Consider the following 15,067-nt stretch of genomic DNA (forward strand, 5'->3'; position numbering starts at 1 on the left):
GAGATTCCTGCACCAAATACTATGACGTAGATAATTTAGAAGGAGTCTACGTAGCTTCTCGTCGATAAAAATAAAATACATTGTCACGTGTGGCTGTCGTAGACCTAGCGTAAAAAAGCTTTAGAACACTTCATCGAGAGAATGTCAGGATAATATGAGAAATGCATTTTGAAATAAGTGGCGCCACACGCGGTGATTTCGAGGCAAAAAAAATAAAACTTCGATCTTCATTTTCTCCACTAATAATGACCTTATGATAGCAGAACTTATGGTATTAGAATTCGCATCTAAACTAAGTCATTCTTCTTCTTTAGAGTCCCTTCATAACGAATCAGTACAACCTTGCTCGATTTTTGTGTTGCTTCAATGAAAACAAATAATGCAAATGAGTTGTGCAGAAAACCGCAAGTTCCAGAAGGGTCAAGAAGCTTAAGAAGGCAACTAAGAAGCTTTTTTTTTCTGAAAAATTTCTAAGGATTTCCCTGTGGCTTCGTTCTGCAAACGGGTGCTTGTCTATTTTCCCTTTCTTTAACACACAATATGACTACTAATATTAAGAGCTCTCAAGTAGGTTATTTGAAGCTTAAAATAATGAGATTAGACTCATACCTCCATCATTAATTAGCTGAAGAACCCCGGTCTTCTGGAGCCAGGATAAATAGCGAGTAGCTTTCAGCTCCTTCAGCACAATATTGAAGTCCAATGGCTTGCCTTGTACTTGAAGCCCGGTGCCAGAAATGCTGTGTACTGTTGATGGGATTATACCGACTGTGTGTGTAACAACTTGACCAGGAACAAATGTGGTAGGAGGTGGAACAAGAAGTTTAGTCTTTCCATACGTGACTTGGCTTCCAGGTTGAAGCAATATAGATGTTTGAGGCTGGCCTATAGTCACTTTAGGAACACTGACTAGTGTTCCACCAAACTGAACGCTGGTAGTTGTGAGTGGAGACCCAGGACCAGATGGTATTTTAGAACCAAATAGCCCTTGTGATCCACCAGGTCCTCTAGGTCCTCCTAGCCCAGAAGGTCCCGATGGGAATGGCCCACTTGGCCCAGCAGGTCCACTGGGATATGGCCCGTTTGGTCCTCCTGGCCCGCTTGGTCCTCGTGGTCCACTAGGACCACTTGGTCCTCCAGGTCCCCTTGGTCCACCAGGGCCGCTTGATCCACTGGGTCCTCCTGGCCCTCCTAGTCCTGAAGTTCCTAATGGGAATTGTCCAATTGGCCCAGATGACCCACTTGGTACTCTAGGTCCACTAGGCCCTCTTGGTACTCCTAGTCCAGAAGGTCCTGACGGGAATGGTCCACTTGGCCCGGCAGGTCCACTGGGATATCGTCCGCTTGGTCCAGATGGTCCAGATGGCCCTCCTGGCCCACTTGGTCCTCTTGGTCCACCAGGTCCCCTCGGTCCACCAGGCCCACTTGGTCCACTGGGGCCTCTTGGTCCTCCTGTTCCAGAAGGTCCTGATGGGAATGGTCCACTTGGTCCGGCGGGACCACTGGGATATGGTCCACTTGGTCCAGATGGACCCCTCGGCCCTCCTGGCCCACTTGGTCCTCTTGGTCCACTAGGACCGCTTGGTCCGCCAGGTCCTCTTAGTCCGCCAAGCCCACTTGGTCCACTGGGGCCTCTTGGTCCTCCTGGTCCAGATGGTCCTGATGGGAATGGTCCACTTGGTCCGGCGGGACCACTGGGATATGGTCCACTTGGTCCAGATGGACCACTTGGCCCTCCTGGCCCACTTGGTCCTCTTGGTCCACCAGGTCCCCTCGGTCCACCAGGCCCACTTGGTCCACTGGGGCCTCTTGGTCCTCCTGGTCCGGAAGGTCCTGATGGGAATGGTCCACTTGGTCCGGCAGGACCACTGGGATATGGTCCACTTGGTCCAGATGGACCCCTCGGCCCTCCTGGCCCACTTGGTCCTCTTGGTCCACTAGGACCACTTGGTCCGCTAGGTCCTCTTAGTCCGCCAAGCCCACTTGGTCCACTGGGGCCTCTTGGTCCTCCTGGTCCAGATGGTCCAGACGGGAATGGTCCACTTGGTCCGGCGGGACCACTGGGATATGGTCCACTTGGTCCAGATGGACCACTTGGTCCTCTTGGTCCACTAGGACCGCTTGGTCCACCAGGTCCCTTTGGTCCACCAAGCCCACTTGGTCCACTGGGGCCTCTTGGTCCTCCTGGTCCAGAAGGTCCTGATGGGAATGGTCCACTTGGTCCGGCGGGACCACTGGGATATGGTCCACTTGGTCCAGATGGACCCCTCGGCCCTCCTGGCCCACTTGGTCCTCTTGGTCCACTAGGACCGCTTGGTCCGCCAGGTCCTCTTAGTCCGCCAAGCCCACTTGGTCCACTGGGGCCTCTTGGTCCTCCTGGTCCAGATGGTCCTGACGGGAATGGTCCACTTGGTCCGGCGGGACCACTGGGATATGGTCCACTTGGTCCAGATGGACCACTTGGTCCTCTTGGTCCACTAGGACCGCTTGGTCCGCTAGGTCCTCTTAGTCCGCCAAGCCCACTTGGTCCACTGGGGCCTCTTGGTCCTCCTGGTCCAGATGGTCCTGACGGGAATGGTCCACTTGGTCCGGCGGGACCACTGGGATATGGTCCACTTGGTCCAGATGGACCACTTGGTCCTCTTGGTCCACTAGGACCGCTTGGTCCACCAGGTCCCTTTGGTCCACCAAGCCCACTTGGTCCACTGGGGCCTCTTGGACCTCCTGGTCCAGAAGGTCCTGATGGGAATGGTCCACTTGGTCCGGCGGGACCACTGGGATATGGTCCACTTGGTCCAGATGGACCCCTCGGCCCTCCTGGCCCACTTGGTCCTCTTGGTCCACTAGGACCGCTTGGTCCACCAGGTCCTCTTAGTCCGCCAAGCCCACTTGGTCCACTGGGGCCTCTTGGTCCTCCTGGTCCAGATGGTCCTGACGGGAATGGTCCACTTGGTCCGGCGGGACCACTGGGATATGGTCCACTTGGTCCTCTTGGTCCACTAGGACCGCTTGGTCCGCCAGGTCCTCTTAGTCCGCCCAGCCCGCTTGGTCCACTGGGGCCTCTTGGTCCTGCTGGTCCAGATGGTCCTGACGGGAATGGTCCACTTGGTCCGGCGGGACCACTGGGATATGGTCCACTTGGTCCAGATGGACCACTTGGTCCTCTTGGTCCACTAGGACCACTTGGTCCACCAGGTCCCTTTGGTCCACCAAGCCCACTTGGTCCACTGGGGCCTCTTGGTCCTCCTGGTCCAGAAGGTCCTGACGGGAATGGTCCACTTGGTCCGGCGGGACCACTGGGATATGGTCCACTTGGTCCAGATGGACCCCTCGGCCCTCCTAGCCCACTTGGTCCTCTTGGTCCACTAGGACCGCTTGGTCCACCAGGTCCTCTTAGTCCACCAAGCCCACTTGGTCCACTGGGGCCTCTTGGTCCTCCTGGTCCAGATGGTCCTGACGGGAATGGTCCACTTGGTCCGGCGAGGCCGCTGGGATATGGTCCACTTGGTCCAGATGGACCACTCGGCCCTCCTGGCCCACTTGGTCCTCTTGGTCCACTAGGACCGCTTGGTCCACCAGGTCCTCTCGGTCCACCAAATCCGCTTGGTCCACTGGGGCCTCTAGGTCCTCCTGGTCCAGAAGGTCCTGACGGGAATGGTCCACTTGGTCCAGCGGGACCACTGGGATATGGCCCACTTGGTCCAGATGGACCACTCGGCCCTCCTGGCCCACTTGGCCCTCTTGGTCCACTAGGACCACTTGGCCCACCAGGTCCCCTTGGTCCACCAAGCCCACTTGGTCCACTGGGGCCTCTTGGTCCTCCTGGTCCAGAAGGTCCTGATGGGAATGGTCCGCTTGGCCCAGCAGGACCACTAGGATATGGTCCACTTGGACCAGTTGGTCCAGACGGTCCTACTGGCCCGCTTGGTCCTCTTAGTCCTCCAGGTCCCCTTGGTCCACCAGGCCCACTTGGTCCACTGGGTCCTCTTGGTCCAGAAGGCCCTGATGGGAATGGTCCGCTTGGCCCGGCAGGACCACTGGGATATGGCCCGCTTGGTCCAGATGGACCACTTGGCCCTCTTGGCCCACTTGGTCCACTAGGACCGCTTGGTCCACCAGGTCCTCTCGGTCCACCAAATCCGCTTGGTCCACTGGGGCCTCTAGGTCCTCCTGGTCCAGAAGGTCCTGACGGGAATGGTCCACTTGGTCCAGCGGGACCACTGGGATATGGCCCACTTGGTCCAGATGGACCACTCGGCCCTCCTGGCCCACTTGGCCCTCTTGGTCCACTTGGTCCTCTTGGCCCACCAGGTCCCCTTGGTCCACCAAGCCCACTTGGTCCACTGGGGCCTCTTGGTCCTCCTGGTCCAGAAGGTCCTGACGGGAATGGTCCGCTTGGCCCAGCAGGACCACTAGGATATGGTCCACTTGGACCAGTTGGTCCAGACGGTCCTACTGGCCCGCTTGGTCCTCTTAGTCCTCCAGGTCCCCTTGGTCCACCAGGCCCACTTGGTCCACTGGGTCCTCTTGGTCCAGAAGGCCCTGATGGGAATGGTCCGCTTGGCCCGGCAGGACCACTGGGATATGGCCCACTTGGTCCAGATGGACCACTTGGCCCTCTTGGCCCACTTGGTCCTCTTGGTCCACTAGGACCCCTTGGTCCTCCAGGTCCCCTTGGTCCACCAAGCCCGCTTGGTCCACTGGGGCCTCTTGGTCCTCCCGGTCCAGAAGGCCCAAATGGGAATGGTCCACTTGGTCCCGATGGCCCACTTGGTCCTCCAGGTCCACTGGGTCCTCTTGGTCCTCCTGGTCCAGAAGGTCCTGACGGGAATGGTCCGCTTGGCCCGGCAGGACCACTGGGATATGGCCCTTTTGGTCCAGATGGACCACTTGGCCCTCCTGGCCCACTTGGTCCTCTTAGTCCACCAGGTCCCCTTGGTCCACCAAGCCCACTTGGTCCACTGGGGCCTTTTGGTCCAGAAGGCCCGAATGGAAATGGTACACTTGGTCCAGAGGGCCCACTCGGCCCGCTTGGTCCTCTAGGGCCACTGGGCCCTCTTGGTCCACCTGGTCCTCCTAGTCCTGAAGGTCCTGATGGGAATGGCCCACTTGGCCCAGCAGGACCACTGGGATATGGTCCACTTGGTCCAGATGGACCACCTGGCCCTCCTGGCCCTCTTGGTCCTCCAGGTCCAGATGGACCTCCTGGCCCTCTTGGTCCTCCAGGTCCCCTTGGTCCACCAAGACCGCTTGGTCCACTGGGTCCTTTTAGTCCTCCTGGTCCAGAAGGTCCTGACGGGAACGGTCCACTTGGCCCGGCAGGACCACTGGGATATGGTCCTCTAGGTCCAGATGGACCACTTGGTCCTTTTAGTCCACTAGGACTACCTGGTCCTCCAGGTGCCTTTGGTCCACCAGGTCCTCTAGGTCCACTTGGTCCTCTGGGACCAGAAAGCCCTGATGGGAAAGGCCCGCTTGGTCCTGCTGGCCCACCTGGTCCTCTTGGTCCACTCGGCCCAAATGGTTGTTTCTGTCCTCCTAGGGAAGAGTATATAGTATACAGTTAGGGAAATGCTATGTATGCTAAGGTGTTTCGACAAATATGATGCATATGCTAATATAAAAATGAAGTATAAAATGGAATTCTTTGTTGGTATCATTAATATTCTCTACACACAGAGGCCCTCAATACGAGGGTATCATATAGGTGTGGGGGAACATCTGGACTAATCACTGATTAGAGGTCATAAATTAAGGAGACAGTCAACAGCAACTAATGAGGCACGGATATTACATGATGTATTTAAGAATGTTATTCCACGACAATTAAATTCAAGACATCTCACGCAACAACATCAACGGCATCAGAATTGGCAGCACTTCGTGCCGCGTTGCAATTTGTAGTTGATCAACCTACACGCAAGTGGACTATTTTCTGCGACTCGAAGATGGCACTGCAGTCTCTACTATCAGCCTTACGCCGTGGACCACACGAGCAGCTGGTACTAGAGATAGCAGAGGTTATACACCACCTGACTGAGAAAGGGCACCAAATTACATTTCAGTGGTTGCCCAGTCACTGCGGAATCATCGGCAATGAACGGGCCGATCAAGCTGCCCGCTCAGCCCACACAGAATATCATAAACTGCGACTACCACTTTCTAGGACAGATGCTGCACGAAAGCTCCGCAGACTTGCTTGCCAGCAAACCACATCGCAATGGAATCAGCTACACTTCAAGCATGCCCGACTGCACTCGCTTGACCCTACGCTAAGTCTTCAAGTCCCGTCGAGGCTTCGCCGAGCAGACCAGACCCTGTTATGTAGGCTGTGGTTGGGCGTTGCGTTTACCAACGCCTACGCTTTCCGCATTGGGATGGCTGACACCGCAGCCTGTGGCCACTGTGGCAAAGAGGAAACCATTCAACATATTCTTTGTGACTGCCTAGCGTATAGTAAACAACGACTATGCCTTCGAAAGGAACTCATCAAATTAGACGATCAAACTCTGTCGCAGCAGGAAATCCTGCAGTATCGTCAGGATGCGACTTCACAGAAGAGGGCCCTGAAAGCGCTACTACACTTTTTGCGATTGACCGGCCTTACTGAACGGTTGTAGCTAGGACGCCCTTCCTGTGTGTGTTTTCGTTTTTTTATGAGTGCGCGTGCGTTTTTTTCCTCTATCTAATTCCTCTTTCTTGCCCCTACTTCCCCGCCCCCAGCGCTGGGTAGCAAACCAGATGCCAATATCTGGTTAACCTCCCGGCCTTTCCTTTCTCACTCTCTCTCTCTCTAAGAATGTTATTGAAACATAGATGATCGGCACTGGATGAAGTTTTATTAGTCAAAAGAGGTGAGACACACACCAGCCTTCCAGACCCCTTCGTCATGCACAGTTATCCACACGATTTTAATGTTGGAAAGTTACCAAGTGAATGAAAGTTATTACAAACGCATCACGGGAAATTGAGCAACTGAGTGCAATCTGAATCGTGGATCGATTTCAGTGCGAATTAGCGGGTTCACAACGTTCCAGAAGTCAAGAGTTTTGTCTGTTATTAACGGTGATTATTATTATTATTATTATTATTATTATTATTATTATTAATGTTAATTTTTCGCCTGTAGTTTGATGGATAGCAGCAGGTAAAAGCTTCTCTCCTAAAGAGGCAGCTTGACAAAAGCCCACAGCCATCTTTTAGAACTACTTCTTGAGTGTTATCTTCCAACAGAGTCGGACTAATCATTTATACGCACAAAATGGAGGAATGCTTGAAATGTCTCAAAATAAAATAGAAAAAAACAGAGAGAAGCTTGCAGTAGAGGATATGTATAGGGCACGAGGGTAAACAGTGCGTCTACTTTTCCAGTAAGCGAAGTGAAAACGTGAGTCCATTGTTCTTGAAGATTATCAGAAAAAACGAAAGTAGGTTGCATAAAGTTCCAAGGAGTTACAAAGAAAGCAAAGTGGCACTGCGACGCTGTTTTGTATGTAGTGGAATGCTGGGATGTGTCGGATCGATTTTAGTATTGTTCCTGAAGAGCCCCGACGTCTCGAAGATCAACCTTGCTAGATGCATCCCTAGCGTCACAATAATTTGTTTTGTATTGCAGCAATCTTTATTGAGCATTTTGGACTTGGCGTAACAAAGACACGATGTTTGTTTAACTTGGAAGAATTTTGCTTCAGTGTACAATATTTTAAACCCTCAGAACTCGCGACTGGCCGCTAAAATTGGAAGGCAGACGGCAAGACCAGCATTCACTCAATGACGGCTATACACCTGTATTTTTATTTAGCCGTTTACCGATGGCCTGCTGGTAAGCAACTGCTTCTTGTAAGTTCTTAGATAGGTGAATGAAAAATATTTATGAAGATTTTGTTTAGAAAAGCTCTATTTCCGCAGGCAAACTTAATTACCATGACTGCACAGCACCCCTTATGAAACTTGCGTAGAAGGTGGCGCCACATTTCCCTCTAGGTGCTGTTGCGTGAAACTCTGTGGTGGGCTAAAATGCTGAACTCACATATTACGCCATCTCCGCTCGCCCAAACTCAGAGGGGCGAGATGACAATGCGATGCGCTCTCTCCTTTGTGCTTGCTCTGATAAGTTTGCACGAAAGCCAGTGTTCGCAGTCATGGCGTGTGGCGTGTTGGTTGTTTTAGAAACGTGACTTTTTAGCAAGTTGTTATTTTGTTATGGCGACGGTAGAAAAGCAAACTAAATATGATGAAAGAAAGAAAATTTCAATTGCAGCGTTGAATTTCAGTTCTAAGAAAATGGTAAACATACTCGCTCACGAAATCATTATCAAGAAGTATGTTAGCACTATGGATGCTATCCTTTTTAGAAGCCAAGCTCATTTTGCTCGTATCATGCCCGTTGTCGCCGTCGTCATAGGTACGCGTCGTCCACCTGATTAACCGTACATAGCGCATTCATGTCGTGCATAGACCGTGCTCTGTCCGTTCGTGTGTGCATCTGTCCGTCCGTCCGTTCGTGCATTCTTTATTATACTAGTGGGTGACTTCACCGTTGGCATTATGTACCTTAGGACCAAGCTTTGCTCTATCATCAGTATTCACTTCATGGATCGGCTGCCATTTTTTTCAGGTTTATTATGTTTTGTTCTTTTGAAGAGAAACTGCTGAAAAGAAAATGTCGCTGGAGCCAACATTTCAACAAGCGGCCCTGCCTCCATCAAAATAACAGCTGCCATCACGAGTAATATTAACTTCATGGTACTGACGTGCCAAAACCATGATGACCGTGATGTGATCATGAGAGATACCGTACGGGTGGGCTCCGAAAATTTGATCCACGTGGTATTATTCATTAACGCGCCCTGCTTTACTAGAGTACATGAACGCCTAGCCCATCATCTCTACAGTAATTTCATAGGCGAGGCCCAAATTGAGCTCGTGCTTGTGGCGGCATTTACACGTGCAGCTGAACACAGAAACCATTCAACCACCATGGTGGCAGACGTTGGCGAGGACAAGCCCACTAGTCGAAACGTTCGGGCTAGTAACATTGTGTTCAACAATTTTTTCTTATTTTAAACTGTCTAGAAATTCTACGAAATTAACGCTGAAAGTTGTTCAGGACAGCTTTTTTTTTCAAACTACGACCGTGCTTTTCAGGATGTTCACAAGGCATATCTTTGTGGTCTTTCGTACACAAATAGTTCTGAAATATCACGCTATCATAATTTCAATGAGTAGTTCACCTGGTCCACTGGGTCCTCCTGTTCCACTTGGGCCACGTGGTCCTCCTGGTCCGCTTGGTCCTCCTGGCCCGCTTGGTCCTCCGACGCCACTTGGACCCCGTGATCCACTCGGTCCCTTCGGCAGCCCAGGGAACGCAAATGAAAATCCTCCAGGTGTTCTTGGTCCAACTGGCCCACCAAGCATAAATCCTGACACACCAGTAGTAAAGGTGGTGACCGCAGGTGCTCCAGGGAAGATTTTCAAGCTTGTTACTCCTACACAAGCAGGAACAGAACCAAACAATGCATTGTTATTTCATTGAAGATGTAGTATTACTGAGATAGAAACTTGCACTAAAACACCAATTTGCATGATCAAGGTCCTCAATTATCAATACTCCTGTTATTATTACCCCTACTTATGTACTGCCCCCACGCAATATCCCAATGTAGGATCCTGTGAGGTCATCTGAATAAATTTTGAATAAAATAAGCGCTGCTACTAATAAGCAACTGCGCATACATACCCAGATGTTTGGTAGTGGCATTCCCCGTCGGCGTTCGTCTGCCCTGGTGTGTTTCTTAGTTGCCAAGGATACATTAGCGGCATCACACATTAGACGCCGGTGAGCCCACTACCCCTCTCCTATTTCACTGTGCCACGACACGTACCGAAGAGCAACTGGTGATGTGAGCAGGCATGCGCTCAAATATAGAGGGGGTAGGAAGACGGCTGAAACGCGTGACAATTAGTGAGAGCCGGAGCAAGTGCACCTTGCGCATGCTCTGTCCTTTGATGTGTGTGGGGTAAACGCTGCCCAAAAATAAACTCCAGTACGTGTTCGACCATACTGAGATAAGGCCGTTTTCAAAAAAGACTGACAGTCCTGCAACACCTAGGGCCATTCATATTGCCCAGACACTCGTCAATAGTTTTAGTTAAACAATCAATGATCATTCAAAACAGGAACTGAAACAGGGAGCTGCTACATTCTCTATGTTGTGTATCGGATCACATCACGAAATGCGTATCTGATGACTTCACGAAATCTGACATACACCGTCACGGCTGGCCAGGGAGTGAAAATAGCTCACGTGCGTTTTCCCACTATGATAAGCAATTGATGATGTCATTTAGTGTGGAAACAAGCTGTGCCAGATTGTCTGAACTTACCAGTGACACGTTCAGCGACGATTGCAGCTACTATCTGATCTGCAACACCTAGGGCCATTCATGTTGCCCAGACACTCGTCAATAGTTTTAGTTAAACAATCAATGATCACTCAAAACAGGAACTGAAACAGGGAGCTGCTACATTCTCTATTGTGTGTATCGTATCACATCACGAAATGCGTATCTGATGACCTCACGAAATCTGACATACACCGCCACGGCTGGCCAGGGAGTGAAAATAGCTCACGTGCGTTTCCTCACTATGATAAGCAATTGATGATGTCATTTAGTGTGGAAACAAGCTGTGCCAGATCGTCTGAACTTACCAGTGACACGTTCAGTGACGATTGCAGCTACTATCTGATCGCGGAAGCATCGCCTTTTGATTTCGACCCACCAGCACGTGAAGCATCTGATGTGCCCCGAATAGATGGCTGTGTTGCTAAATATTCTGCATGCTTGTGTAAGGCCCGATATCAAAGACGACTAACACACTGTATGAAGCTCACAAAACTGAACTGTGCTCGCGGCGTCGTCAGCCGTCACCCCCGAAAAATCTTTTCAGGCCTGCGCCCAGCAATCTGACGTCATTTCCGGCCGGCCGACTCTCGGGGAAGCCGCAGCGGCAGCGAGCGCAGCGCGGGCGGCGGTGGTGACGGTTCGGCGGCGTGGTGTTGACGGTGTTTCGCGTTTGTTGCTTTCCGTTGTTGTTTTGCGGCAATTTCGTTTCCGTGCGTGATGCTGGAGTGATGCGACAATGCCGAATAAGTGTTGTGTACCCGGATGCACCGGCAACTACAAAACAGGAAAGAAGATACAAGTGTTTTCCTTCCCTAAAGACGCCGACGCTCTCAAACAATGGCTACGCGCCATTCCTAGGAAGGACTTCGTGCCGACTTCGTGCACTAAGGTAAGAATTTGAGATGCTCCTGTTCTTAGCTTGTCGTTGCTTGTTCGGGTAGAAATCACCTATGATGGGAAATACTTGAGCGTGTGGCCGCCGGGCCTCGCGAAGCGCTGACGCCAGCAGCGTTCGCAGCAAGGATGGTCAGCTGCGCTTTGTTCACTAACAGTGCCGTGGTGTCGTCCATTCTTGCAAGCTCTCGGTGGAAGCGCTTCGTGGAGTGCGGTGACATCACGCTCCCGTGTTTCCTTTCATGTTGCTTGTACCGCTTAGCGCAGCGCTTTTATTTAGATGCTTGCGAAACGTAGGTAGACTTTGTTTTAGCTACACAGACTGTAAACACGGTCATGCAAACGGGAGCGCATTTTTTTCTTTTGAGAAGTGGCGTCTCAGACGTTCTTGAAACGTTTGTGCAGGTGTGCGCGGATCATTTCGACGCTTCATGCATTGAGAAGACGACATCGTAGACGGATCCAAGGACAGGGAGAGTTATTGAAGTTGCACTCCCAGTACCACGGTTGCGTCCTGGATCTGTCCCAACGGTATTTCTCGGCTGTCCGTCCTACCTATCAGTACGAGACCAGAGCACGAGAGAAACCCCTGACGCCAAGAGGAGCCGACAAGAAGCCTCCCAACTCGCCCGTGCTGTAGAAGAGTCGCTGGCGTCATATGAAGCGGAGCAAGAACGAGACCGGTTTTCGTCCCTCGAAGAACTAAGGGCTCGCCTGCAAGGGGTGTCAGTGTCTCCGAAGTGGACTGTGATTCATAAAGAAGAGTGCTCCATGTTTTTGAACATCATCGACTATCGTGAACCTTGTTTGAATGCGTCATTGACCGTGTTTGCAAACCTTGAAGTCTTTGCCTGCTATCAAGGTTCACCAATCAAGAACCTTGGTAGCGCTGTTGTACCAGACTCAGTTCAAAAAGTAAGTTCCTTGTTGGAAATTTTGAACAACCTGTCGATGCTGTCTGAGGAGCGCTGCACTTATTGCCACCTGGCTCAAGCAATACATTCCCTTGTTTGAGCCTCAATTGTTTCCAGTTTTGTATCTCTTTACAAGTTGTTAGCTTTTAAAGGTGCTGTACTTTTTTCTTTTTTTTTTAACTCGAACTGCCTCGGTGCCCACTGTAGCAGTTGTACAGTCCGTTTTGGTACCTAAGCTGTGTACACTTTCCTTGTGCACTCTGTGTACAGACATGTTGTGCACTGTGATTTGTTTTTTCTTAGATTTTTGTTTGATTTTTTCCCTAGGACATGCACCTACCTGTGGCAGTACAATTACTTTTCTTTCTGTCATTTATCATGCTGTGGACCACAATTTAGTCACCAGTGTTCTTATGTATTGTATTTTTTGGCAAGTGTTTGAACCTGATACCTTGTGTTGCTACTGCTACTATTATAAACGAATGGTATGTTTTCCTCTAACCTACAATTTAAATGAAAGTGTGCTTTTTCTGTTCCAAAGCTCGGGGATGTTTTTGCTGTTACAATCTGTTTTGTTTTCTGAGTTTTATGTGGCAAGATATTGTGTTTTGTACTTTTGGCATATTTTCAGCATTAAGGGCAACATCTTGTGTTGCCTGTCGTCTGCCTGGACCGAGAACAATGTGCACTGTGATATTTGTACAGACGGCGTCTGGCTGTGATAAATAAATACGCATTATTCCATTCACGATATTCATTATTTCTTGATACCTTGATAAGTTCCCCGCAACGGTGGCTCAGTGTCTAAGGCGTAGCGCTGCTGAGCACTAGGGCGCAGTTTCGATACCCGGCTGCGGCGGCCGCATTTCTGATGGAGGCGAAAAGCAAAAACGCCCGTGTGTACGAGATTTCGGCACACAATAAAGATTCCCAGGTAGTAAAACTTGATCCTGAGCCCTCCCCTACGGCGCGCTTCATCGTCTGCGTTGCGTCGGCGCGTTAAACCATACAATCAATGGATACCTTGATAAATCGTGCGGACATGGTGTCAAGGAACCTCGCCCGAGTCGGTAGGCGTGAAGGGCGCTCGCGGCAAGCGCTCGCGGCTGGCGCAGCCACCCAGCGAAGGGCGGCCGGCCGGCCGGCGCGATGTGACGTCGTCGACGTCACGTCACGTGACGCGCAGGCCTGAAAAGCTTCCGGGGGTGACGCGTCAGCTCGTAGAAGAAAGCACGCGCTGCATCCGTTTTCTGGGCAAGGCGGGGCTTTGAAAGAGAGTAGGCACTTGCACCACATACAAAGGGTGGCTCGCGGTTACAGAAGTGATTACAGAACTGGCTACCAATATTTAAAATATGGTTTCCGAAAAATGGATGACTTGGCGTAGTATTATTGGGTGCATTTCACCACGGTACCGTCTAGAACAGATGTTGAAATCTTTATCAAAATTGGTGAATATGGAAAAATCCTTCGATCCCTTTTAACACGGCGTCCATCTGGTGCAATGGCAGAGGGATTTGAAGCGAGCATGCGGCAAGAAATACGTGACGTTAGCGCACCAGATGTTCGCGATATTCAGTGAATCTTATGTTATGAGCTACCTTAATATTGGCTCTATCATACAAAACCCTCAATTAACTACTCTGCCACCACACCGAAAATTTTTTGCCGCGGTAAAAACAGCCCAAAACGACAGTAGACGTCGACCACGTCTGCCTGCACGGCCCCCACTTAGGATCAAAGTGGTGCCCCTACCGAAAAAAAATTGTGCCCGCGCCCCTGTCCACTCGCACCGCACCACGTTGCCTTGGCGCATGCACGTTAGCTCATCATCATCATCATTATCCATACCACCACCGCTATTATCCTGACTACGCCCACAACAGGACTAAGGCCTCTCCCATGATCCGCTAGTCAAGTCGGTCCTGTGCTTGCTGCTGCCATTTTGTACCCGCAAACTTCCTAATCCCATCTACCCACCTAACTTTCTGTCTTCCCTCAGCCGCTTGCCTTCTCTTTGAATCCAGCTTGTGATCTTTAATGACCAACCGTTATCTTGGCTTCGAGATACACGGCCTGCCCATGTTTATTTCTTCTTGATTTTGACTATGGTGTTATTATAACCCGTTTGTTCCCTGACACACTCTGGTCTCTCCTTGTCTTTGAGGGTTATGACTATTACTTTCTTTTCCATTGCTCGCTGCATCGTCTTGAACTTAAGTTGAACTCCCTCTTTGTAAACCTCCAGCATTAAAGAAGAATGGCTACTTGGGCTAGTTGGTTTGAATTCATGGTAATAAGGTATTAGCATAATTTATAGCCAAATCAAAACTCCGAAACATCTGCGCTCAAAATTCGCATTAAGCCTGTTTCGCACGCTGTGATTGCAACAAAGAAATCCACTTTTTTACTTTATTCGCCCTGTTCGTAACCACCGCTAAAAATTGTTTTGTTTCACATCGGCAGCGAATCTTCTGTCATATTCACTTTGCGACTGGTGCAGTTTTTTGTGGCGGACACTGCACAATTTTGTAACGTATTGTAAAAATATGTGCGCCACGACATTAAGTTCTCATGAACAGTAATGAAGAGCACCCGTGTTTTGTAATTTTAAGGACACCTTTTTGCCCTTCCAAGCAAGTAAGCAACTGCTTTTTTAAGTGAGCAACTTCGGTCAACAAAAGTGACTTAATTTTAATCGCTCAACCATTGCGTTATTATTTCGATAGGTCCCGACCAAAAAATTGCTCCACCACGGTGAACACATGGAGAAATTTTCAGAATGTTGGTCGCTTGACGAAGAATGCTTAGGTGCGAATAAACGGCTTTTTTGCACTGTGGGCACAGTCGCA

General features: G+C 50.4%; 1 protein-coding gene across 15 annotated transcripts in view; it reads right to left on the reverse strand.

Moving 5' to 3' along the window:
• LOC119175054 (uncharacterized) overlaps window positions 1-15,067 on the reverse strand; it is a 48,718-nt gene that overhangs the window by 6,062 nt on the left and 27,589 nt on the right. For 12 of the 15 annotated variants that reach the window (XM_075894789.1, XM_075894796.1, XM_075894785.1 and 9 more), the window contains 2 exons: window positions 9,234-9,488; window positions 610-5,538 (listed from right to left, as the gene is read on the reverse strand). In XM_075894789.1, the coding sequence (XP_075750904.1) occupies window positions 610-5,538; window positions 9,234-9,488 (5,184 nt within the window). The remainder of the gene's footprint in view (window positions 1-609; window positions 5,539-9,233; window positions 9,489-15,067) is intronic. The other 3 variants (XM_075894786.1, XM_075894794.1, XM_075894787.1) reach the window with 3 other exon arrangements.

The sequence above is a fragment of the Rhipicephalus microplus genome, chromosome 5 (assembly GCF_043290135.1).
Source record: "Rhipicephalus microplus isolate Deutch F79 chromosome 5, USDA_Rmic, whole genome shotgun sequence".
Lineage (NCBI taxonomy): Eukaryota > Metazoa > Arthropoda > Arachnida > Ixodida > Ixodidae > Rhipicephalus > Rhipicephalus microplus.